Raw genomic sequence first — 25,663 nt, 5'->3', positions numbered from 1 at the left:
TTAAAAACTCGTTACCCTGGAGGCCCCAACTTAGAGAAGTGCTCTAGATCAACAATATTCCATTAAAAAAAAATTAAATTAAAAGCCTACATAGAGAATAAAGCTCGATTGCCAAGAGGTAATTTGGCATTTGTTATTCGGTTACGTAGAATCTGATTCTTCAAAAGCATCAATTTTCACATTATTAGGCATAGTTTAAAATGTGAAATTCATGGAAATATGATTGCTGTTACACAAATACGATTTGTCACCATTGTATCTCATTCTCTTAACTAAACAAATGATTTTTTTTTCTTTTTACAAAATTAAGACTAAAATTTGTATGTGGGCTTAAAGTTGAACAAACCTTCCCCCCCCAAAAAAAAAAAAAACTAGGAAAAAAAAAAAATATATATATATATATATATATACATATAATATACCATAATATCTACTAGCAAAATAAATAAGTTTGATCGTCTAGACTGTATACATTATTCAGGTATGAACTACCAAAATTGACAGCAGGTCCAAAAAGCTTTGTAATAAAACTAGCTACCAGACGGTAACATTACTTCAATTTCCTTCCCATTTGTTATAATGCCATTGTTGGAACAGTGGTTACTTGATACATCCAATGAAGCTGCTAGTGATGAGGGCTGGGCTGTTGCTTTGGCTGGTGGGATAGGGGATGCAGGGGATTGGGCTAGACCCGGCTTCTTTGGAGGAATAGGTGGGGGGTTTCCTCTTTCCACTCTTGATATGGTAGGGGATTTTATTCCTGGAGAGACAGGACTGAGAGGACTGGAAACTTTCAAGGGATTTGGAGAATGGCTCCCATCACTCTTTTGGCTGGAGGGATTGGCAAGAGTCCTATAGTCTGTACCAAAGGGTGAGCTATTAGGAGGTGCAGTTTTTCCAGGGGTTTGCTGGCTGGTAAAACGTGACAACACCTGAGTGACTGTGTTGCGAGCTAGCTGCTTGGCAGCAGAGTTATCTGCCAAGGTTGGGGACAAGTCCCTGGAAGGGGGGCTTTGCAGTCCAGAAACATGTTGATCATGTTCAGCTTGAGACTGAAACTTGTGGCGGGCAGCATGAAAACGTTGGTTGATGCCAGCTTGATAAGGAGACTGGTAACCAGGACTACCAGTTGCCCCAATCAAGCGTCTTGAGAGAACTGGAGAGGAGCATGGAGAGGATGTTAACGAAGAGGCTGCAGTACTGCTGGGAGAAGAGGAGGCCCCACTAGAAGGAACAGGTGTGATCATGTGTAACGGAGATTCCACTCGGACAGGTGAACCTCCGTTCTCTGATAAACTGTCATGACAGGTCACTTTCTCTTTATGGCTCTCCCCAACATTTAACTTTAGGGCATGTTCATTACTCTGGGCTGCTGTGCCACAGTGTCCATTTACTTTCGAACAAGGCTGAGGAATTTTACTAGGTGTTGACAAAGAAATATGAGCTTTTGGTAAAGCATCAGGGCTACTCTTATCTTGCTGTACATTTTCGGTCTGGCAGCATACAGAGGACACCTCTGGCTTCTCTGTTGGGATACTAACACTAGATATAATTTCCTTGATGTACTTTTCAGAGGTCTCTTTGACATCAGAAACAGCTGTCATGTCCTTTACAAGTTTCTTCAAGGACTCCAGCTCCTCCTTCAGAGCTTTGGTACGATTTTCTTCCCGATTGAGTTTGGCTCTTAGCTGTTCCCGTTCAATATCAAATTCTGAAAGCTGCTTTTCCACCTGAGCTTCCATCTGTAAGCTACGTTTCTTCTCGATGGCCATCTCATCCTCAAGATGACTCACCTTACTCCTTGCCTTCTCCAACTTTAAGTTGACATCTTCCACCCGCTGTCCTTCCTCTGCTGCTCGGTTATTCGCTTTTGTGCATTCTTTTAAAAGAACGGAGGACATTTTTTTGTGACGAGCTTTTTCTTCTTCTAACTGAGCTGATAGTTCCTTCTGTTTCTTCTCAAGCTTCTTCACTTGTGATTTTTCAAACTCCAACTGGACAATGATTGGTTGATGGTAGTAATTAAAAAAATAAATAAAAAGAGAAAACATTAGTTACATTCTGCTTTGTGACCATTTCTGATGCAGTACATTGAAATTTACTTTGGAAGCCCTACTGATATAGAAACAGAGCTGTACAAACATGTTCAAAATAAGTACCGGCATGAGCTACTGCAGAGTATGATCAAAAACACTGTATAAATTACACATAAAAAAATTCATAAAAAGCGCCCATTAGTGATGAGTGAGTGTACTCATTACTCGAGTGTTCTCCGAGTATTTGGGCGTGCTCGAAGATTATGTTCGAGTCCCCGCAGCTGCATGATTTGCTGATGCTAGACAGCCTGAATACATGTGGGGATTCCCTAACAAACAGGCAATCCCTGCATGTGTTCAGGTTGTCTAACAGCCGCAAATCATGCAGCTGCGGGAACTCAAACAATCTACGAGCACACCCAAAATACTCGGAGAACACCCGAGCATGCTCGGAAAACTCGAGTAACGCGTATACTCGCTCATCACTTGTGCCCATATATACAATGTGCTAAAAAAAAAAAAAAAGCCAAATATGGCTGAAGGGTCATTTACTTTGTACCATATTAAAGAAAGTGGTGTTCCAAGACTTTTCTGCAGTGACATGAAATACGAATTGCAGTAGCAGCCAGTGCTCATAATATGTAATTATTATGAATCTAATGGTTATTTAAACATGAACTTCACCATAAAATGTATAAATAGCACAAAATCTATTCTGTAAGAAATGTACAATCAAGTCCATGCTGTAGTTCATTAACATCAAATGGTGTGTGCTCCTTAGTTTACATCATAGGTGTCAAAAACAACCAAAGTGTCCCACAAAGGTATAAAAGATTTCTAGGCAATTCTACTGCAGTCGCAGAAAGATCTACTTACATGGACTGATTGGTGGCATGATACGACCGCCAAATGGTATATTTTACCAATTGGCAGTTGTTTAACTGCCTATTTACACAGAAAGACCAAAGCAAACGACACGCCCCAAGCTATCTATACTACATCGCTTAAGGTACCTTCACACTGAGCGACTTTAGAACGATAACGATAGTGATCCGTGACGTTGCAGCATCCTGGATAGCGATATCGTTGTGTTTGACACGCAGCAGCGATCAGGATCCTGCTGTGACATCGTTGGTCGGAGCTAGAAGGCCAGAACTTTATTTCGTCGCTGAATCACGCGCTGACATAGCTGTATCGGCATGTGTGACGCCGATTCAGCGATGTCTTCACTGGTAACCAGGGTAAACATCGGGTTACTAAGCGCAGGGCCGCGCTTAGTAACCCGATATTTACCCTGGTTACCATTGTAAATGTAAAAAAAAACAAACAAACACTACATACTTACATTCCGGTGTCTGTCGCGTCCCCCGGCGTTCTGCTTCCCTGCACTGTGTCAGCGCCGGCTGGCCGTAAAGCAGAGCACAGCGGTGACATCACCGCTCTGCTTTATGGCCGGCGCTTATTCAGTGCAGGGAAGCAGAACGCCGGGGAACGTGACAGACACCGGAATGTAAGTATGTAGTGTTTGGTTTTTTTTACATTTACAATGGTAACCAGGGTAAATATCGGGTTACTAAGCGCGGCCCTGCGATTAGTAACCCGATGTTTACCCTGGTTACCCGGGGACTTCGGCATCGTTGGTCGCTGTAGAGCTGTCTGTGTGACAGCTCTCCAGCGACCACACAACGACAAAACAGCGACGCTGCAGCGATCGGCATCGTTGTCTATATCGCTGCAGCGTCGCTTAATGTGACGGTACCTTTAGTGTGCATAGGCTGCAACAGTTCTCGTCAGTGGGAGTCCTCTAAACAGGACGATGCACCAGTGAAACCTATGATCTTTTTTGCTGCACAAAACATAATTTCACCCAAAGAGTGAGCGTTTTGCTGGTTCATCAGGTGATCAGCAGCATGTTTACACATCAAGGCTTGTTCACGATTATCTTGCAGTGTAAATGCCCCTTTACTGCATAACTTTTACCCTTCATAAAGCATGTGAACTAAACCATTAGAGCCACTGTCAAATTCTCAGCCGTAAAGCAATTTGGAGTTCACAAAAGCAATGAAGAAGTATTCTTACAGAAATGCATGCAATATATGTTACATATAGTTTAGTACATTATTGACTCATATAGAGCCAGGAAAAATCTTTCATCTGAAATGCGGTGTTTGGCATCCACCTCTTAGAGATTTTTACCTTCCTCTGGGTCAGCCTGGTAAAAATCTATATTGAGGACTTGATGGACCCGTTTTTTTTTTTTTTTCAATCTTATGAAGTGTAACCATTGTTCAAAACCATGAGTGGTCGGGTTTAAAAGAGAGATCACCTGTTGAGCTAGCCGCTCCCGCTCTTTCTCCAGCATGTATGTCACATCATCACCATCCGCTGCATCTTGAGCATGCCTCCGCCGCTCTTCTTCCAAGTCTAGGATAACCTGTGGAAGATGATAAAGAGGTCCAAGTCAGATAATGCATAAAGTGACACTTTACCTTTACCGCTTGATCTTACAGCAGCTGTGGCGAAACATAGGCAGTGTTTAATTCATAGGATCCATGCACTAGAGTCCATGGTAACTGTACAGTTCCAGCAAGCTACTGGGGCAAAGCAGACCTAACGTAAATTCTTGGGAGATGAAGGAAACTTGTGACATTTGTCACTCAGCAGTTTCCCTCATACACAGGAAACCTTAGCTGAACACTCCTGTGTTCCTTAAAGGGGTATTCCCATCTTCAGGATTTTATCTGAAATAATAATAATAATAATAATAATAATAATAATAATAATTATTATTATTATTATTATTATTATTATTATTATGAGTGAATTGAGAGGCCCCAATACACAGACTATTTGAAGATTGCACAGGTACCAGTAGGTTCAGCAGGCGTTCGTTTAAATGCATATGGGGGTCTTTATACAAAGGACATAAATTGTATTATAAAGTATATTGGTCACCTTTGTTTTCCTGTAAAAAGGTAATAAATGCCATTATTCCTGTTGCACTGTATTAATGGCTGCTAGAATAATCTGGTTACACAAAGTACAAAATTCTACATGTTTGGGAAATAGAGGACTTAAAAATTGTTTTAAGTTGGCAACTTGTTAGACGGCCACAAGGGGGAACCATTGTAAGAGGAGTGAAAAGTATTGTGCAACAAAAAACAAAGTCCTCCTATCCACTAAAAAAAATATACTTTATCAATAATGCCTTATTAAAAATTAAACTTCATATGTGCGTGTATATGTATGTGCGTGTTTATACATATAGGGCAGCACGGTGGCTCACTGCATCCTTGCAGCGCTGGGGTCCTAGGTTCAAAACCCACCAAGGACAACATCTGCAAAGAGTTTGTATGTTCTCCCCGTGTTTGCGTGGGTTTCCTCCCACATTCCAAAGACATACTGATAGGGAATCTAGATTGTGAGCCCCATTGGGGAAAGTGCCAATAATGTTTGTAAAGCGCTGTGGAATTAATGGCGCAATATAAAAGTGTAAAATAAAAAAAAAATACTTATACAGTGGGGGGGGGGGGGGGGGGGGGGGGGGTGAGGGATTTAGTCAGTCACCAATTGCGCAAGTTCTCCCACTTAAAAAGATGAGAAAGGCCTGTAACTGACATCATAGGCAGACCAAAACTATGAGAGTCAAAATAAGAAAACAAATCCAGAAAATCACCTTGTCTGATTTGGTAAGATTTATATCGCAAATTGCGATTTGGATGTTTCACCCCCAGCAGTTCGCCCCCAGATGTTTGTACACTTGTGGTTCATGAATTCCCGTCCGTCATCAATGTTTCGCCCCCAGCAGTTCGCCCCTGGATGATTGTACCCTTGTGGTTCATGAATTCCCGTCCGTCATGTGCAGGGGCGAAATGTACCCAGGGGGAGAAACATCCTATAACCTTGCAAATTATGGCGAAAAATAAGTATTTGGTCATTAACAAAACTTAATCACAATATTTTGTTATATATCCTTTGTTGGCAATGACAGAGGTCAAACGTTTTCTGTAAGTCTTCACAAGGTTGGCACACACTGTTGGTGGTATGTTGGCCCATTTCTCCATGCAAATTTCCTCTAGAGCAGTGATGTTTTGGGCCTGTCGCTGGGCAAGAAGGACTTTCAACTCCCTCCAACGGACCTTGAAATGCTTCTTACGAAGTCACTCCTTCCTTGCCCTAGCGGTGTGCTTGGGATCATTATCATGCTGAAAGATCCATTCACGCTTCATCTTCAATGCCCTTGCTGATGGAAGGAGGTTTGCATCTCACAATACATGGCCACATTCATTCTTTCATGTACATGGATCAGTCATCCTGGTCCCTTTGCAGAGAAACAGCCCCAAAGCATGATGTTGCCACCCCCATGCTTCACAGTAAGTATGGTGTTCTTCCGATGCAACTCAGCATTCTCCTCCAAACACGACGAGTTTTGTTTCTACCAAACAATTCTACTTTGGTTTCATCAGACCATATGACATTCTCCCAATACTCTTCTGGATAATCCAAATGCTCTCTAGCAAACTTCATATGGACCCAGACACGTGCTGGCTTAAACAGGGGGACACGTCTGGCACTGCAGGATCTGAGTCCCTGGCGGCATAGTGTGTTACTGATGGTAGCCTTTGTTACGGTGGTCCCTGCTCTATGCAGGTCACTCACTAGGTCCCCCTGTGTGGTTCTGGGATTTTCGCTCACTGTTCTTGTGATCATTTTCACCCCATGGGGTGAGATCTTGCGTGGAGCCCCAGATTGAGGGAGATTATCAGTGGTCTTGTATGTCTTCTATTTTCTTATTATTGCTCCCACAGTTCATTTCATCATACCAAACTGCTTGCCTTTTGCAGATTTAGTATTCCCAGCCTGGTGCAGGGCTGCAATTTTGTTTCTGGTGTCTTTCGACAGCTCTTTGGTCTTCACCATAGTGGAGTTTGGAGTGTGACCGTTTGAGGTTGTGGACACGTGTCTTTTACACTGATAAGTTCAAACAGGTGCCATTGCTACAGGTAATGAGAGGAGGACAGAGGAGCCTCTTAAAGAAGAAGTTACAGGTCTGTGAGAACAAGGAATCTTGCATATTTTTAGGTGACTAAATACTTATTTTCCACCATAATTTGCAAAATACATCTTGATAAATCAGTAAAGGTGATTTTCTGGATTTGTTTTCTCATTTTGACGCTTAGGGCTCCTTCTCACTTGCGAGAAGTACATCCGAGTCTCGCAGGTTAAAACCTTGCTCTGGCACCGGCATTCCAGAGCGGAGCGTGCAGCTCCATGTATTGCTGTGCGGCCGCACGCTCCGCTCTGGAGTGCCGGCGCTAGAGCAGGGTTTTAACCTGCAAGACTCGGACTTATTTCACGCAAGTGAGAAGGAGCCCTAAGTTGTGGTCTACCTATGATGTCAATTACAGGCCTCTCTCATCTTTTTAAGTGGGACAACTTGCACAATTGGTGACTGACTAAATACTTTTTTTCCCCCACTGTATATTATATACATATATATATTATATACACACACATTCATGTATGTATATATGTACAAGTATTTATATATGTATGTATTTGGACATGTAGAGAATCAGAACTCGCCTATTGATGACACTACCTATACGAGGAGGTTAGCACCCTAAATGAAGCATGCAACCTATGGCGCCCATAACTGCTCACAGTCTTCTCACCCTGGTAAACCCTGGGTAGTCCTGTGTATTACAACCACTCACAGGATGTACAATATACAAAATACAATAACATGGTAGAGAATATAAAAATGCATAACCGCGATATCTAGAAGAAAGTGACAATGCATAAGACAAGGAAGACAATATGTACTTCCCAAAATTAGCAGGAATGCAATACAAATTGTCAGATACAGTTGGTACGGAAAGTATTCAGACCCCTTTAAATTTTTCACTTTGTTTCATTGCAGCCATTTGGAAATTTAAAAAAAGTTCATTTTTTTCACATTAATGTACACTCCACACCCCATCTTGACTGAAAAAAACCCCAGAAATGTAGACATTTTTGCAAATTTAATAAAGAAAAACTGAAATACCACATGGTCATAAGTATTCAGACCCTTTGCTCAGACACTCATATTTAAGTCACATGTTGTCCATTTCCTTGTGATCCTCCTTGAGATGGTTCTACTCCTTCATTGGAGTCCAGCGGTGTTTAAATAAACTGATAGGACTTAATTTGGAAAGGCACACACACTGTCTATATAAGACCTCACAGTGCATGTCAGACCAAATGAGAATTACAAGGTCAATGGAACTGGCCAAAGAGCTCAGAGACAGAATTGTGTAAAGGCACAGATTTGGCCAAGGTTACAACAGAATTTCTTCAGTACTCGAGGTTCCTAAGAGCACAGTGGCCTCCATAATCCTTAAATGGAAGAAGTTTGGGACCACCAGAAGTCTTTCTAGACCTGGCCGTCCAGCCAAACTGAGCAATCGTGGGAATAGAGCCTTGGTGAGAGAGGTAATAATAATTTTTATTTATATAGCGCCAACATATTCCGTAGCACTTTATAATTAAGTGGGGACATGTACAGACAATAAATTCAGTACAAGTTAAGACAATTTAAACAGTGACATTAGGGGTGAGGTCCCTGCTCGCAAGCTTGCAATCTACAAGGAAATGGGGGGACACAATAGGTGAAAAGTGCTTGTTATTTCAGGTCTGGCAATTATAATAAATAGGGATTTTCATATAAAGCTGCATGATCCGGTCATCAGCCCGTGTGTTTAAGTGCAATAGTCAAGTATCAAGTGCAGTTATCATGTGCATGGAGGGTGTGGAGACAGAAAAATAGTAGGGTGCAGATTCAGAATAATATTTGGAAGGAGGGAACAGGGCAAAGTTACTTTACTGAGTAGTTGATGTGGTAGGCTTGTTTGAAGAGATGGGTTTTCAAAGCACGCTTGAATAGGTCGGGGCTAGGTATCAGTCTGATTGTCTGGGGAAGCGCATTTCAGAGAGCTGGCGCAGCACGAGAGAAGTCTTGGAGACGGAGGTGTGAGGTTCGGATAACGGGGGATGTTAGTCTTGTAGAACGGAGGGCACGTGTAGGGCGATAGATAGATATGAGAGAGGAGATATAAGGCAATGCAGAACTGTGGAGAGGTTTGTGGGTGAGAGAGATGAGTTTAAACTGGACCCTGTAGCGAATGGGTAGCCAGTGTAATGACTGGCACAAGATGGAGGCATCGGTGAAGCGGCTGGACAGAAATATGACCCTGGCTGCCGCATTCAAGATGGATTGGAGAGGAGAAAGATTGGTAAGAGGGAGACCGATCAGAAGGGAGTTGCAGAACCCCAAGATCACTGTGGCTGAGCTCCAGAGATACACTAGGGAGATTGGAGAAATTTCCACAAAGTCAACTATCACTGCAGCCCTCCATCAGTCGGACCTTTATGGCAGAGTTGCCCGACGGAAAGCCTCTCCTCAGTGCAAGACATAAAAAAGCCTGCATAGAGTTTGCTAAAAAAAAAAAAAAACACCCGAAAGACTCCCAGACTATGAGAAATAAGATACTCTGGTCTGATGAGATGAAAATAGACCTTTTTGGTGATAATTATAAGCGGTATGTGTGGAGAAAACCAGACACTGCTCATCACCTGCCCAATACAATCCCAACAGTGAAACATGGTGGTGGCAGCATAATGCTATGGGGGTGTTTTTCAGCTGCAGGGATAGGACGACTGGTTGCCATTGAAGGAAACATGAATGCGGCCAATGACAGAGATATTCTGGATGATAGCCTCTTCAAGAGTGCTCTGGACCTCAGACTTGCCCAAAGGTTCACCTTCCAACAAGACAATGACCATAAGCACACAGCTAAAATAACAAAGAAGTGGCTCAGAACAACTCTGTGACCATTCTTGACTGGCCCAGCCAGAGCCCTGACCTAAACCCAATTGAGCCTCTCTGGAAAGACCTGAAAATGGCTGTCCACCATCGTTCAGCATCCAACCTGACGGAACTGGAGAGGATCTGCAAGGAATAATGACAGAGGATCCCCAAATCCAGGTGTGAAAAACTTGTTGCATCATTCCCAAGAAGACTCATGGCTGCACTAGCTCAAAAGGGTGCTTCTACTCAATACTGAGCAAAGGGTCTGAATACTTATGACCATGTGATACTTCAGTTTTTCTTTTTTAATAAATTTGCAAAAATGTCTACATTTCTGTTTTGTTCAGTCAAGATGGGGTGCAGAGTGTACATTAATGAGAAAAAAAATGAACTTTTTGAATTTACCAAATGGCTGCAATGAAACAAAGAGTTAACAATTTAAAGGGTTCAGAATACTTTCTGTACCCACTGTATGTTCAATACTACAAAGTATACTAAAATTATAAGGTGCAGATTCATTATTGAATACATACATGTAATTCATTAACCCCTTTCTGACCTCCAACGGGATAGCACGTCCGAGGTCAGATCCCTTGTTTTGATGCGGGCTTCGGCGGTGAGCCCAAATCAAAGCCGGGACATGTTAGCTGTTGTCAACAGCTGACGTGTGCCCACAATAGCGGCGGGTGGAATCGCGATTCACCCGCCGCTATTAACTAGTTAAATGCAGCTGTCAAACGCTGACAGCAGCATTTAACTAGCGCTTATGGCCATCCGGCCGGAAATGCGCTTGTCTCTGACCCCTCTGTGATCGGGGGTCAGCAATGCATCGGCATGACTATGGTTATTGATGCTGGTTTGCTATGAGCGCAACCTTGTGGTCGGCGCTCACAGCAATGCAACAATTATACTACATAGGAGCGATCTGAGCTTCGCTCCTATGTAGCAGAGGCAATCGAGTTGTGCCAGCTTCTAGCCTCCCATGGAGACTATTGAAGCATTGCAAAAGTAAAAAAAAATGTTTTAAAAAATATGAAAAAAATTAAAGTATAAAAGTTTAAATCACCTCCCTTTCGTCCCATTCAAAATAAAACAATTAAAAAAAACCCAAATATAGACATACTTGGTGTCGTTGTGTTCAGAATTGCCCAATCTATCAATCTACTATATAATTGTCTAAGGGTCACTTCCGTCTTTCTGTCTGTCCTTCTGTCTGTCACGGATATTCATTGGTCACAGCCTCTGTCTGTCATGTAAATCCAAGTCGCTGATTGGTCGTGGCAAAACGCCCACGACCAATCAGTGACGGGCGCAGTCCGGCGGCAACAAGGCCGCTCCTTCCTCCCCGCAGTCAGTGGCCGCTCCGTACTCCCCTCCAGTCAGCGCTCACACAGGGTTAATGGCAGCGCTAATGGACTGCGTTATGCCGCGGTGTAACGCACTCCATTAACACTGCTATTACCCTATGTGACCAACTTTTTTACTATTGATGCTGCCTATGCAGCCTCTATAGTAAAAAGATCTAATGTTAAAAATAATTAAAAAAAAAAAAAAAAATCATCATCATGTACTCACATTCCAGCGCCTTTCCCGCTTCCCGCTCCCCTGGTGGCAAGGATGGTATGCGACAAGGACTTGCCATGACGTCACGGTCATGTGACCGCGACGTCATCACAGGTCCTGCGAGAAAGACCTGCCATGACTTCACGGTCATGTGACCGTGATGTCATCACAGGTCCTGCGCCCATACCAACCCTGGGACTGGAAGCTGCCGTGTGCACCGCACACAGGGCCAGGACTTCAACAGAGGGTGAGTATATGTTGATTTTTTTATTTTAAGTCTGTATACTACATGACTCTGTGCTGTATACTTCGTCGCTGTGCAATATAATTTGTAAAGCGCTGTGGAATATGTTGGCGCTATATAAATAAAAATTATTATTATTATTATACTACGTGGCTGGGCAATATACTACGTGGCTGGGCAATATACTACGTGGCTGGGCAATATACTACGTGGCTGGGCAATATACTACGTGGCTGGGCAATATACTACGTCGCTGGGCAATATACTACGTGACTGGGCAATATACTACGTGGCTGGGCAATATACTACGTGGCTGGGCAATATACTACGTGGCTGGGCAATATACTACGTGGCTGGGCAATATACTACGTGGCTGGGCAATATACTACGTGGCTGGGCAATATACTACGTGGACATGCATATTCTAGAATACCCGATGCGTTAGAATAGGGCCACCATCTAGTAAAAAAAAAAAAAAGGATTAACCTGATCGCTAAACGGTGTATCGAGAAAAAAAAATTAAAAACGGCAGAATTACTTTTTTTGGTCGCCGCGACATTGCATTAAAATGCAATAACAGGCCATCAAAAGAACATATCTGCACCAAAATCGTATAATTAAAAACGTGAGCTCGGCACGCAAAAAATAAGCCCACACCCGACTCCAGATCATGAAAAATGGAGACGCTACAAGTATCGGAAAATGGCACTTTTTTTTTTTTTTTTTAGCAAAGTTTGGAAATTTTTTTTACCACTTAGATAAAAAAGAACCTACACATATTTGGTGTCTATGAACTCGGAATGACCTGGAGAATCATAATGGCAGGTCAGTTTTAGCATTTAGTGAACCTAGCAAAAGAGCCAAACAAAAAAAAAAAAAAAAAAAGTGTGGCGATTGCAATTTTTTTTGCAATTTCACAGCACTTGGAATTTTTTTCCCGTTTTCTAGTACATGACATGCTAAACTCAATGATGTCTTTCAAAAGTACAGTTCGTCCAGCAAAAAATAAGCCCTCACATGGCCATTCTCTTTTTGTGGTAAGTGTGAATATATACAGTACATCAAACAATTTTAGTATGTCTTCACTTGTTGTAAAATCTGGAAACCTCACATAGCTACCACCAGTTCACCGTGAACTCACCGTTACCTTCTAAAAAGCCTCCTGATGAATAATGAACAAGAATGGGAAAACGAGTTCAGGTCAAAACATGTATAAGACAACTAATGGGATTTTCTCAGATTTTTAGCTGTGAAGGCTCAAATTAGAGTGTTTACAATGCACATTGGAATTAGTTTTGCTCTTTTTTGGTAAATTACAAGGGGGAAACCTGGCAGTTTGCTGGAGATTAAATGATTCTGACATTTGAAGATAGCCTTTTAGAAAGACACAGGCCTTGGGAAAACAAAGCTGAGGAGGTGACATCACAGAGTTCTCAACATTCCATCCAGCTGACAAGGCTCAGACAGATACACCAGGCTGGGATTTGAAGGCTTTACAAGAGGCTTCATTGTTGAACTCAACCCTCAAACATAACGCCTCTGGTAGATCTGCACACATCAGAGCTCATCCAGCTCCTAAAGGAAACTTTTCTTGCTGAATATACAGATCAGAAAGTGCTAAAGGAACATCCGGGACACCCAAGTGGAAAAGCGATAATGCCATCATATATCAAAGCGTCACCTTTCTGTGTCTGCTCTCAGCCGCAGCCAACTGAGACAGCATCCGCTCCTGCATAGTCTTGCATTGTTTCATCACTTCGGTCAAGACGTACAAGGGATTGGAACAAACAGGCGGTGGTTTTTGCCCATGATTATCTTCCTTAAGGATCTCATAATCCCTCTGTAGGGCAAGCAGCGGGTCGCTGATGTTGTATTTGCCATAGCGTTCCTCTATGAATCGGTCTTTATGCTGTGCCTGGAAAATCAGAGAGACACAAAATAGACGAATTAAGAAAAGAAAATACAAAATAATATTAAATATTGAAACATATTCCTATCCATAATGTGTATGGTAGCACGGTGTCCCTACTGTTCCATATCACCAAGCTATAAATACTCAATGTGCTCTGAAGTAATCGTCTTTTTCCTGTATTTTCATCTGTTAAAAGCGGACGGCTTGGTTTGGAAGCAAGTGACTTATTTTAGACATCTTTCTGAACCCTGGAGCAGTTAACCGATGTAGCAAAAACCTGAACAGGTGCACAGCAATGTAGTTTTTACATTGCTGTGAATTATGCTATTTTTTGTGGCAATTTGGCAGCGCTTTTCAGGTGGAATCAGGTGGAAACATTTTTTGCACATGCCTTAAAAAGATCTTTAAATGCTCACTAGTTGACTTTTTATAGATTGTTGATCAGCGATTGTTTGTGTAAGAGGTCTGACTGCGTCATTCTCACTAGACTGCTAAACCTGCCGACCCTAATGTGTTTGGGGGGGCCAGCCTACTGACTTTCAGGGGGAGATGTGAATCTGGCATGTCCCATTTAGGACTTTGTTATCCAAGAGATAAGCCACTGGCAGAGATGTCTGGCAGCAGCTTTCTCAGACAGAACACAGGAGAGCTCATCTGAGTGAGAACTCCTCTACACGGGAGAGTTGGCCAACGCATCGTTTGGCACACAGCCTTCTAATGTGCATGGCCGGCTTCAGTGGACATAAAATATGGTGTTACATGAGGTCATTATCTTCTTATACATATAATTACCTTCCAAATCCTACCAATGGTCTATGGGAACAGTATCAGCTTATCTGCATTTTACTCTGGGTTTAGCTCTAAAGTGGACGAGGACATCCAAGCACCCACAATGTACTTCTTTTATCAAAAGGAAACCAGCACTTTAATGAACTTTGCCTTAGGGTACCGCCACACAGTGGCATTTTGATCGCTACGACGGCACGATCCGTGACGCTCCAGCATCGTAACAATATCGCTCCAGCGTCGTAGACTGCTGTCACACTTTGCAATGTACGACGCTGGAGCGATAATTTCATGACGTATGTGCGATGTAGAAGCCGTTGGTTACTATGCGCACATCGTATACAATATCGTGCACACCTTTGTTACACCATGCGATCATGCCGCCACAGCGGGACACTAGACGACGAAAGAAAGTTTCAAACGATCTGCTACAACGTACGATTCTCAGCGGGGTCCCTGATCGCAGGAGCGTGTCAGACACAGCGAGATCGCTGGAACGTCACGGATATATCGCTGGAACGTCACAAATCGTGCCGTCGTAGCGATCAAAATGCCACTGTGTGACGGTACCCCTAGAGATGAGAATGGAGAAGAATCTTATAACTCAAAACCAAATAAATAAAGAAAAGTTACACAGCAAATTAAATGTGTGCAATGTTGTAAAGGTGCTCGGAAATGGAGGCCTACTTTAAACAAACCAAACTCTCTACAGCTTGTAATAGTCATTCAACATGTGGCATTGCCAGCCAGTATGGTAATATGATCACACGGAAATGGAGTCTGTACAGTAGTCAGAGGAATAATACACCAGACTGGGTGGATCCGTGGTGAAGATCTGCTGTTAATTTGTCCCATAATCTCATGTTACCAGACGGCAACTTAAAACCAAACAGACACGTAAAACTTGTTGTCACAACTACGAAGTGAAACGTAATGGCGATGCATTCTGTATTTCATTTGTGAGGGATCACTCGGCAGTAAAGCCAGGGGTGTTCTCTAAGTCTGAGGCCGAGTAATTAGAGTCGACACAGCAGCGTGCGTCAGACTCCTCATTTATAGATGGGATTTAAAAGGCATTTCCCAGAGTGCACCTCTTCTCTAGCATTTCTGAGGCCCCATGATACAACACAGCTATTATGTGTGCTGCCGTAGGTAAGACAATGCAGCAAAGAACCTCTAAGGTCATATATGCAGTCAGCGAAAAACAATGAGAATGTATCCGGCAATATTGGAATTTTTGCAGTTTCAGGATGCTGCATACAGTATATCCATGTGATGTTATGAGACATTACATAAGGTCATTATTTGTGACGCGCAGCACGGTTGCACTGGGACTTGGCGTGATGGTGTGTGTGATGACAACTAGGTGGTGTAACGGCAGCCATACTGTTGGTGACCTGTCACACAGAGTTGTCCAGGTGCACAACACCTGGAAGAGCAGAAGAGACCTGGATTATGTAAAGTGCTTTACCATAACTGTATTATTACACAACCAATTAGAACCTAATCGGTTCAGGTAACTCAAGATCCATAATGACCAAGCAAACAAAGCTTTAGTAATACCAGAGTCGGGAAACAGAGGTTTTCTTGTGGCACAGATCAGTACCTGAAAAGTGACACTTCACCACGCCCTTATCTTGTGTTATACAATCTCTTCTTTATTGGCCGGTCACCGCCCTGATCAAATGCTGAGTGAGGACCTTTGGAACCTATTGTGCTAGATCAGTGGGTGTGGGTTTGTTGTTTATGCCCTATAAAGCCAGCTTTACTGCCTGACATTCTACCTGCTTCTTATTTATACCATTTTACCAATGATCACGAAATGTGCTCATCACCCATATGCTCTGACACAATCCTAAGATACCTGACATATTTGATTACTGGGTCAAATAGTCTCTTATACTTAGTTAACAACACAATAATTTAAAGGGACTTTTACATGAAGCTTTCCTGGGTGAAAACTGCAGTTGCTTTTTCATCTTGTTTCGCATGGATCAGTATTGTCGGGATAGAGCAAAGATCCCAGTCCCCATTCTGTCATTGATTCCTCCCGTGGTTACAGCAATTAAAATGTGGACAGTACTGGAACCTGAATCACCACAATGACCCTATGACAAAGCTGAAAAAGCAAACAGAGCACAATTTTTTTGTCACATACAACTAGGTGTAGTGAAACAGGCTTGGGCTATCGACTAGCAATGGTAACCAGTGTTGAGCGAACATGCTCAGATAAGGTGTTAACGCTGGGGTCACATTGCGTTATGTGATCCCTTTTGTGACATTGCGTTAGCGCAGTTCGTAGCGCATGATCTGGTGCTAAACTGAGTGACTCTGGTGTGCTTGAATAATATGTTTGAATCCCCGCACCTGCATGTGTCGCTGCTATTTGAGAGCAGCAACACATACAGGGACTGACTAACAAAGAGGCAATCCATGCATGCGTTATGGCTGTTGAACAGTTGCGAGACCTGCAGCCAAACACACTCAAACACATTTAACAAGCAAGTCAAAGACACTCTGTTAGCACACTAGCGTGTCGGATAACATCTTATTAGGGTTGAGCGAAACGGGTCGTTCATTTTCAAAAGTCGCCGACTTTTGGCAAAGTCAGGTTTCATGAAACCCGATCTGACCCCTGTGCGGGGTCGGCCATGCGGTACGCGACTTTCGCGCCAAAGTCGCATTTCAATGACGCGAAAAGCGCCATTTCTCAGCCAATGAAGGTAAACGCAGTGTGGGCAGCGTGATGACATAGGTCCTGGTCCCCACCATCTTAGAGAAGGGCATTGCAGTGAATGGCTTGCTGTCTGCGGCGTCACAGGGGCTATAAAGGGGCGTTCCCGCCGACCGCCATGTTACTGCTGCTGATCTGAGCTTAGGGAGAGGTTGCTGCCGCTTCGTCAGAAGCAGGGATAGCGTTAGGCAGGGTCCATTAACCACCAAACCGCTTGTGCTGTAGCGATTTCCACTGCCCAACACCACCTTCGGTGTGCAGGGACAGTGGAAGCTACTTTTTTTTTTTTTTTTCCCTCAGCGCTGTAGCTCATTGGGCTGCCCTAGAAGGCTCCCTGATAGCTGCATTGCTGTGTGTACGCCGCTGTGCAAACCAACTGCTTTTTTCAAAGCACAAATCCTCATGTTCCTTCCTTTCTGCACAGCTATCTTTTTTGTTTGTCCACACTTTTTATTTAATTTGTGCATCAGTCCACTCCTTATTGCTGCCTGCCATACCTGGCTGAGATTACTGCAGGGAGATAGTAATTGAAGGACACTCCCTGTTTTTTTTTTTTTTTGTGGGAGATTAAGATTGACATTTCTGCTAGAGTGCCATCCCTGTGTGTGCCATCTCTCACTCAGTGGGCCATAGAAAGCCTATTTATTTTTTTGCTTGATTTGGGTTATAAAATCTACCTGAAAAAATCACTACATCAATCAGTGGGAGAAAAATATTGGCCTCAGGGCTTGTGTGCCACTCCTGACTCCTGTGTGCATCATCACTCACTCAGTGGGCCATAGAAAACCTATTTTTTTTTTTTTGCTTTATTTGGGTTCTAAATTCTACCTGAAAAAATCAATAAATCAATCAGTGGGAGATTAATATTGGCCTTTGGGCTTGTGTGCCAGTCCTAAGCGTGCCATCTCTCTCTCTCAGATAGTGGGCCATAGAAAGCCTATTTATTATTTTTTTTATTGGGTTTATAAATTTTCCCTGGAACCAAAAAAAAAAAAAAAAAAGTGGGAGATTAATATTGGCCTCTGGGCTTGTGTGCCAGTCCTGAGAGTGCCATCTCTCTCACAAATAGTGGGCCATAGAAAGCCTATTTATTTATTTTTTTTTGGTTTTATAAATTCTCCCTGAAAAAAAAAAGGGAGATTAATATTGGCCTTTGGGCTTGTGTGCCAGTCCTAAGCGTGCCATCTCTCTCTCTCAGATAGTGGGCCATAGAAAGCCTATTTATTATTTTTTTATTGGGTTTATAAATTTTCCCTGGAAAAAAAAAAAAGTGGGAGATTAATATTGGCCTCTGGGCTTGTGTGCCAGTCCTGAGCGTGCCATCTCTCTCACAAATAGTGGGCCATAGAAAGCCTATTTATTTATTTTTTTTTGGTTTTATAAATTCTCCCTGAAAAAAAAGGGAGATTAATATTGGCCTTTGGGCTTGTGTGCCAGTCCTGAGCGTGCCATCTCTCTCACAAATAGTGGGCCATAGAAAGCCTATTTATTTTTTTGGTTGATTTGGGTTCTAAATTCTACCTGAAAAAATCAATAAATCAATCAGTGGGAGATAAATATTGGCCTCTGGGCTTGTGTGCCACTCCTGACTCCTGTGTGCGTCATCTCTCACTCAGTGGGCCATAGAAAGCCTATTTTTTGTTTTATTTGGTTTCTAAATTCTTCCTGAAAAAATCATTTTTTTTTATTATTTTTTTTTTCTAAAGTCTCCCTGGAAAAAAAAAAATCAAATCAGTGGGAGATTAATATTGCCCTTTCTGCTTGTGTGCCAGTCTTGACTCCTGGGTGTGCCATCTCTCTCTCTCCAATTGTGGGCCATAGAAAGCCTATTTTTTTTAGCTTGATTTGGGTTCCAAAATCTACCTGAAAAAATCACTACATCAATCATTGGGAGAACAATATTGGCCTCTGGGCTTGTGTGCCACTCCTGACTCCTGTGTGCGTCATCTGTCACTCAGTGGGCCATAGAAAGCCTATTTTTTCTTTTATTTGTTTTCTAAATTCTCCCTGAAAAAATCATTTTATTTTATTTGGTTTCTAAATTCTTCCTGAAAAAATCATTTTTTTTTATTATTTTTTTTTTCTAAAGTCTCCCTGGAAAAAAAAAAAAAAATCAAATCAGTGGGAGATTAATATTGCCCTTTCTGCTTGTGTGCCAGTCTTGACTCCTGGGTGTGCCATCTCTCTCTCTCTCTCCAATTGTGGGCCATAGAAAGCCTATTATTTTTTTAGCTTGATTTGGGTTCCAAAATCTACCTGAAAAAATCACTACATCAATCATTGGGAGAACAATATTGGCCTCTGGGCTTGTGTGCCACTCCTGACTCCTGTGTGCGTCATCTCTCACTCCGTGGGCCATAGAAAGCCTATTTTTTCTTTTATTTGGTTTCTAAATTCTTCCTGAAAAAAATCATTTTATTCTATTATTTTTTTTTCCTAAAGTCTCCCTGAAAAAAAAAAAAAATCAAATCAGTGGGAGATTAATATTTACATTTGTGCTTCAGTGACAGTCCTGCGTGTGTGGCATCTCTCTCATTTGTTGCCACCAACAACAGAGTGTGTAACATTGTGCCTGATTTTCGTTGTGGTCTCACCCACCTGTAAAGGGGTAGCTAAATCATACTGAAGTTATAGCTCACCGTGTAAGTTGTGTGACAGCAACAAATACCGTTAGTTTGGTTACGTTTTTAAAACAATGAGGAAGTCTGGTGGAAGAGGTCGTGGCCGGGGGCGTTCATTGTCAGCTGGTAATGAGGGTAGTGGTAGTGGTGGAGCATCAGCTGGTCGTGGGAAAAAAAATATTGCACCTAAGTCTGGAGCTGTGGAGCCAGGTTCGTCGTCTGGCTACACAAGGCCTCGAACGCTCCCTTTTCTGGGAGTAGGAAAACCGCTTTTAAAGCCGGAGCAGCAAGAGCAAGTTTTGGCTTATCTTGCTGACTCAGCCTCTAGCTCTTTTGCCTCCTCTCGTGAAACTGGTAAATGTCAAAGCAGCGCGTCGTTAGTGGATGTTCACGGTCAGGGACAAATCGCTTCCTTGTCCTCCAGCAAAAACAACAACAGAGAAGAATGCAGCAGGCGACAACGGGTTACTCCATGGAGCTCTTTACACATACCGTCCCTGGCTTAGAAAGTGAAGCAGTTAACAGTCCATGCCCATTACAAGTTGAATCTGACATGGAGTGCACTGATGCACAGCCACAGCCAGACTACTATGCTGGTCCTTTGACTCAGACCACAACATTGCCCTCGCAGGGTAATGATCAAGAATCAGACCCTGATGAGACTATGTTGCCCCATCACGAACGCTATACCACCGACCGACACGGTGACACAGACGAAGTTGCACACGAGCTACAAGAAGAGGTAATAGATGACCCAGTTCTTGACCCCGATTGGCAGCCATTGGGGGAACAGGGTGCAGGCGGCAGCAGTTCTGAAGCGGAAGAGGAGGGGCCGCAGCAGGCATCAACATCGCAACAGGTTCCATCTGCCGAGCCCGTATCTTGCCCAAAACGCGTGGCAAAGCCAAAACCTGTTGGAGGACAGCGTGGCCATCCGGTTAAAACTCAGTCTGCAATGCCTGAAAAGGTATCCGATGCTAGAAAGAGTGCAGTCTGGCATTTTTTTAAACAACATCCAATTGATCAGCGCAAAGTCATCTGTCAAAAATGTTCAACTACCTTAAGCAGAGGACAGAATCTGAAAAGTCTCAATACAAGTTGCATGCATAGACATTTAACCACCATGCATTTGCAAGCCTGGACTAACTACCAAATGTCCCTTAAGGTTGTAGCACCCTCGGCCAATGAAGCTAGTCAGCAACGCAACATCCCTTCCGGCAGTGTAGGGCCACCATTTTCCGCACCACCTGCAGTATCTGTGCAGGTTTCTTTGCCAGGCCAAAGCAGTCAGGGTCAGGGAATCACCAGTTTCGTAGTAGGAAACACTGCATCTAGGGCACCGGCGGCAACAATACCATCTCCCACCGTCTCTCAGTCTGCCATGTCCACCGGCACACCCGCTAGTTCCACGATCTCCAGCTCTCCAGTCCAGCTCACCCTACATGAGACTATGGTTAGAAAAAGGAAGTACTTAGCCTCGCATCCGCGTACACAGGGTTTGAACGCCCACATAGCTAGACTAATCTCGTTAGAGATGATGCCCTACCGGTTAGTTGAAAGCGAAGCTTTCAAAATCCTGATGGACTACGCTCTACCACGCTACGAGCTACCCAGTCGACACTTTTTTTCCAGAAAAGCCATCCCAGCCCTCCACCAGCATGTTAAAGAGCGCATCGTCCATGCACTCAGGCAATCTGTGAGCACAAAGGTGCACCTGACAACAGATGCATGGACCAGTAGGCATGGCCAGGGACGTTACGTGTCCATCACGGCACACTGGGTGAATGTTGTGGATGCAGGGTCCACAGGGGACAGCAAGTTTGGGACAGTTCTGCCTAGCCCACGGTCTAGGAAACAGTTGGCTGTAGCCGTTCGCACCCCCTCCTCCTCCTCTTCGTCCTCCTGCAGAAGCGAGAGCTCGTCCACAGACCGCAGTCGCACAACCACTCCATCCGCAGCTGCCACTGTTGCACACCAGGTCTCCCATTATGGGGCAGCTACTGGCAAACGTCAGCAGGCTGTATTGGCTATGAAGTGTTTGGGCGACAACAGACACACCGCGGAAGTTCTGTCCGAGTTCTTGCAGAAAGAAACGCAGTCGTGGCTGGGCACTGTAGATCTTGAGGCAGGCAAGGTAGTGAGTGATAACGGAAGGAATTTCATGGCTGCCATCTCCCTTTCCCAACTGAAACACATTCCTTGCCTGGCTCACACCTTAAACCTGGTGGTGCAGTGCTTCCTGAAAAGTTATCCGGGGTTATCCGACCTGCTCCTCAAAGTGCGTGGACTTTGCTCACATATCCGCCGTTCGCCCGTACACTCCAGCCGTATGCAGACCTATCAGCGTTCTTTGAACCTTCCCCAGCATCGCCTAATCATAGACGTTGCAACAAGGTGGAACTCAACACTGCACATGCTTCAGAGACTGTGTGAACAGAGGCGGGCTGTTATGTTTTTGTGGGAGGATACACATACACGGGCAGGCAGTAGGATGGCAGACATGGAGTTGTCTGGTGTGCAGTGGTCGAAGATTCAAGACATGTGTCAAGTCCTTCAGTGTTTTGAGGAATGCACACGGCTGGTTAGTGCAGACAACGCCATAATAAGCATGAGCATCCCCCTAATGCATCTGCTGATGCAAAGTTTGACGCACATAAAGGATCAGGCGTCTGCAGCTGAAGAAGAGGAAAGCCTTGATGACAGTCAGCCATTGTCTGGCCAGGGCAGTGTACAGGACGAGTTAGCGGGCGAAGAGGAGGAGGAGGACGAGGAGGATGATGGGGATGATTATATTTTTAATGAGGAAGCTTTTCCGGGGCCACTGGAAATTGGTGGCGCGGCAAGGCCGGGTTCTGGTTTTTGGAGGGACACAAGTGACGTGGATTTGCCTGAAACTGCCCCTCAACCAAGCACAACCGCAGATTTGAGAACTGGAACTTTGGCCCACATGGCGGATTATGCATTACGTATCCTCAAAAGGGACACACACATAACTAAAATGATGAACGATGACGATTACTGGTTGGCCTGCCTCCTTGATCCTCGCTATAAAGGCAAATTGCAAAATATAATGCCACATGAGAACTTGGAACTAATATTAGCAACCAAACAATCAACTCTTGTTGACCGTTTGCTTCTGGCATTCCCTGCACACAGCGCCCGTGATCGTTCTCACACGAGCTGCAGGGGCCAGCAGACCAGAGGAGTTAGAGGGGCAGAAATCAGAAGTGGCGTTGGCCAGAGGGGTTTTCTGACCAGGTTGTGGAGTGATTTTGCTATGACCGCAGACAGGACAGGTACTGCTGCATCAATTGAAAGTGACAGGAGACAACATTTGTCCAGTATGGTAACAAACTATTTTTCATCCCTTATCGATGTTCTCCCTCAACCGTCATTCCCATTTGATTACTGGGCATCAAAATTAGACACCTGGCCAGAATTGGCAGAATATGCATTGCAGGAGCTTGCTTGCCCGGCAGCTAGTGTCCTATCAGAAAGAGTATTCAGTGCTGCAGGTTCAATACTAACAGAAAAAAGGACTCGTCTGGCTACCCAAAATGTAGATGATCTAACCTTCATTAAAATGAACCACAACTGGATTTCGAAATCTTTTGCCCCACCTTGCCCGGCTGACACCTAGCTTTCCTATGAAAAGGTCTTGCCTGTGGACTATTCTGAATGACTTTTCCAATCTCATAATTTTCTGCACCTGATTGTCCAGCATACGACATGTTTACACCTCACTAAATGGCCAAACTCCCCACACGGGGCCGTGGTATCGACACTTGGCGCCAGCACCCGTGAGAGTGCTGTTTGTCTGAAGAGGTGGGTGTGCCCGCTTTTGGTCGACGGCACTGCCACTGGGTCCCTCCTAGTACAATAAAGTGTCTCTGGCGGTGGTGGTGCGCACCCAACGTCAGACACACCGTTGTAATATGAGGGGCCCTGGGCCTGTACCGCCGGCCACAAGACAGTTCCCCCCCCCCAGCTCAAACAGTGCTCTACCACTTGCAAAATTATCTCACAGCTCCACCAATGTTTAGTCTATGCGCTGACATCCTTCAATGCCTGCCACTGACAATACCATTGTATTGACATTTTTGTTATGTTAGGCCTTCGAAGCCTGTCTGCGGTCACTCCTTACAATATGCCTCCACTGACCATACCACTGCTGCCCGTGTACCCCTGGAACCAATTTAAAATCGCCTACAGCCAGCCCAATTTTTTTATTTTAGGCCTTCGATGCCTGTCTGCGGTCCGTTCTTTCTACTACTACTACACTGACCAGGCCACTGCTGCCCGTGTACCCCTGGAACCAATTTAAAATTGCCTACAGCCAGCCCAATTTTTTTATTTTAGGCCTTTGATGCCTGTCTGCGGTCCGTTCTTTCTACTACTACTACACTGACCAGGCCACTGCTGCCCGTGTACCCCTGGAACCAATTTAAAATTGCCTACAGCCAGCCCAATTATTTTATTTTAGGCCTTCGATGCCTGTCTGCGGTCCGTTCTTTCTACTACTACTACAATGACCAGGCCACTGCTGCCTGTGTACCCCTGGAACCAATTTAAAATTGCCTACAGCCATGTGTTATTATTTTAGGCCTTCGATGCCTGTCTGCGGTCACTCCTTCCACTAGGCCTCCACTGACCACACCACTGCTGCCCGTGTACCCCTGGAACCAATTTAAAATTGCCTACAGCCAGCCCAATTTTTTTATTTTAGGCCTTCGATGCCTGTCTGAGGTCCGTTCTTTCTACTACTACTACACTGACCAGGCCACTGCTGCCCGTGTACCCCTGGAACCAATTTAAAATTGCCTACAGCCATGTGTTATTATTTTAGGCCTTCGATGCCTGTCTGCGGTCACTCCTTCCACTAGGCCTCCACTGACCACACCACTGCTGCCCGTGTACAGCTGGAACCTATTTATAATTGCATAGAGCATCCTTTTTTAATAGTAGGCGTACAAAGTCTGTCTGCGGTTCACTATTGAAATTGTCCTCCACTGCCCAGAGCACTGCAGCTTGTGTACCCCTGTAACTTTTTTCTGCTGCAGTGAGCCACATTTTTGGTTTGAGTCCTACAACCTGTGTCTGTCTGCGCCACTCAATTCAGCTGTGTTCCTTTGAAAAAAGCTGAGCGTCAATAGTCTTGTTTTCAGCCTCTAGGAATTTTAAAACTGCATTGGGTGTACAACTTTGGTAGGGCCTACTAACGGTGTCTGCCTCCCCAAGGTGTTCCCCAGGTTTCCTCTCCATTGCTTCAATCTTCATGCTCTCGTTTAGTAGTTGTTGGAAACTACGCTGCATTAGGCCTACAAATTGGGTATGGGGTGTAGAGAGATGGTGTGTTCCACTCCAAGGTGTTCCCCAGGTTTCCTCTCCATTGCTTCGATCTTCATGCTCTCGTTTAGTAGTTGTTGGAAACTACGCTGCATTAGGCCTACAAATTGGGTATGGGGTGTAGAGAGATGGTGTGTTCCACTCCAAGGTGTTCTCCAGGTTGCCTTTCCTGAGCTTCGATCTTCATGCTCTCGTTTAGTAGTTGTTGGAAACTACGCTGCATTAGGCCTACAAATTGGGTATGGGGTGTAGAGAGATGGTGTGTTCCACTCCAAGGTGTTCCCCAGGTTTCCTCTCCATTGCTTCGATCTTCATGCTCTCGTTTAGTAGTTGTAGAAAACTACACTGCATTAGGCCTACAAATTGGGTATGGGGTGTAGAGAGATGGTGTGTTCCACTCCAAGGTGTTCCCCAGGTTTCGTCCACATTGCTTCGGTCTTCCGACTCTCGTTTAGTAGTTGTAGAAAACTACACTGCATTAGGCCTACAAATTGGGTATGGGGTGTAGAGAGACGGTGTGTTACACTCCAAGGTGTTCCCCAGGTTTCGTCCACATTGCTTCGATCTTC

General features: G+C 44.1%; 1 protein-coding gene across 1 annotated transcript in view; it reads right to left on the bottom strand.

Moving 5' to 3' along the window:
- Positions 1-383: 383 nt before the first annotated feature.
- CTTNBP2NL (CTTNBP2 N-terminal like) overlaps positions 384-25,663 on the bottom strand; it is a 96,498-nt gene continuing 71,218 nt past the window's right edge. The window contains exons 3-5 of the mRNA XM_069761729.1: positions 13,377-13,610; positions 4,363-4,470; positions 384-1,994 (exon numbers count right to left, since the gene is read on the bottom strand). Of these exons, the coding sequence (XP_069617830.1) occupies positions 531-1,994; positions 4,363-4,470; positions 13,377-13,610 (1,806 nt within the window). The 3' untranslated portion in view covers positions 384-530. The remainder of the gene's footprint in view (positions 1,995-4,362; positions 4,471-13,376; positions 13,611-25,663) is intronic.

The sequence above is a fragment of the Ranitomeya imitator genome, chromosome 3 (assembly GCF_032444005.1).
Source record: "Ranitomeya imitator isolate aRanImi1 chromosome 3, aRanImi1.pri, whole genome shotgun sequence".
In the NCBI taxonomy this organism is placed as follows: Eukaryota; Metazoa; Chordata; class Amphibia; order Anura; family Dendrobatidae; genus Ranitomeya; species Ranitomeya imitator.
This window is presented reverse-complemented; position numbering and strand designations above follow the sequence as displayed.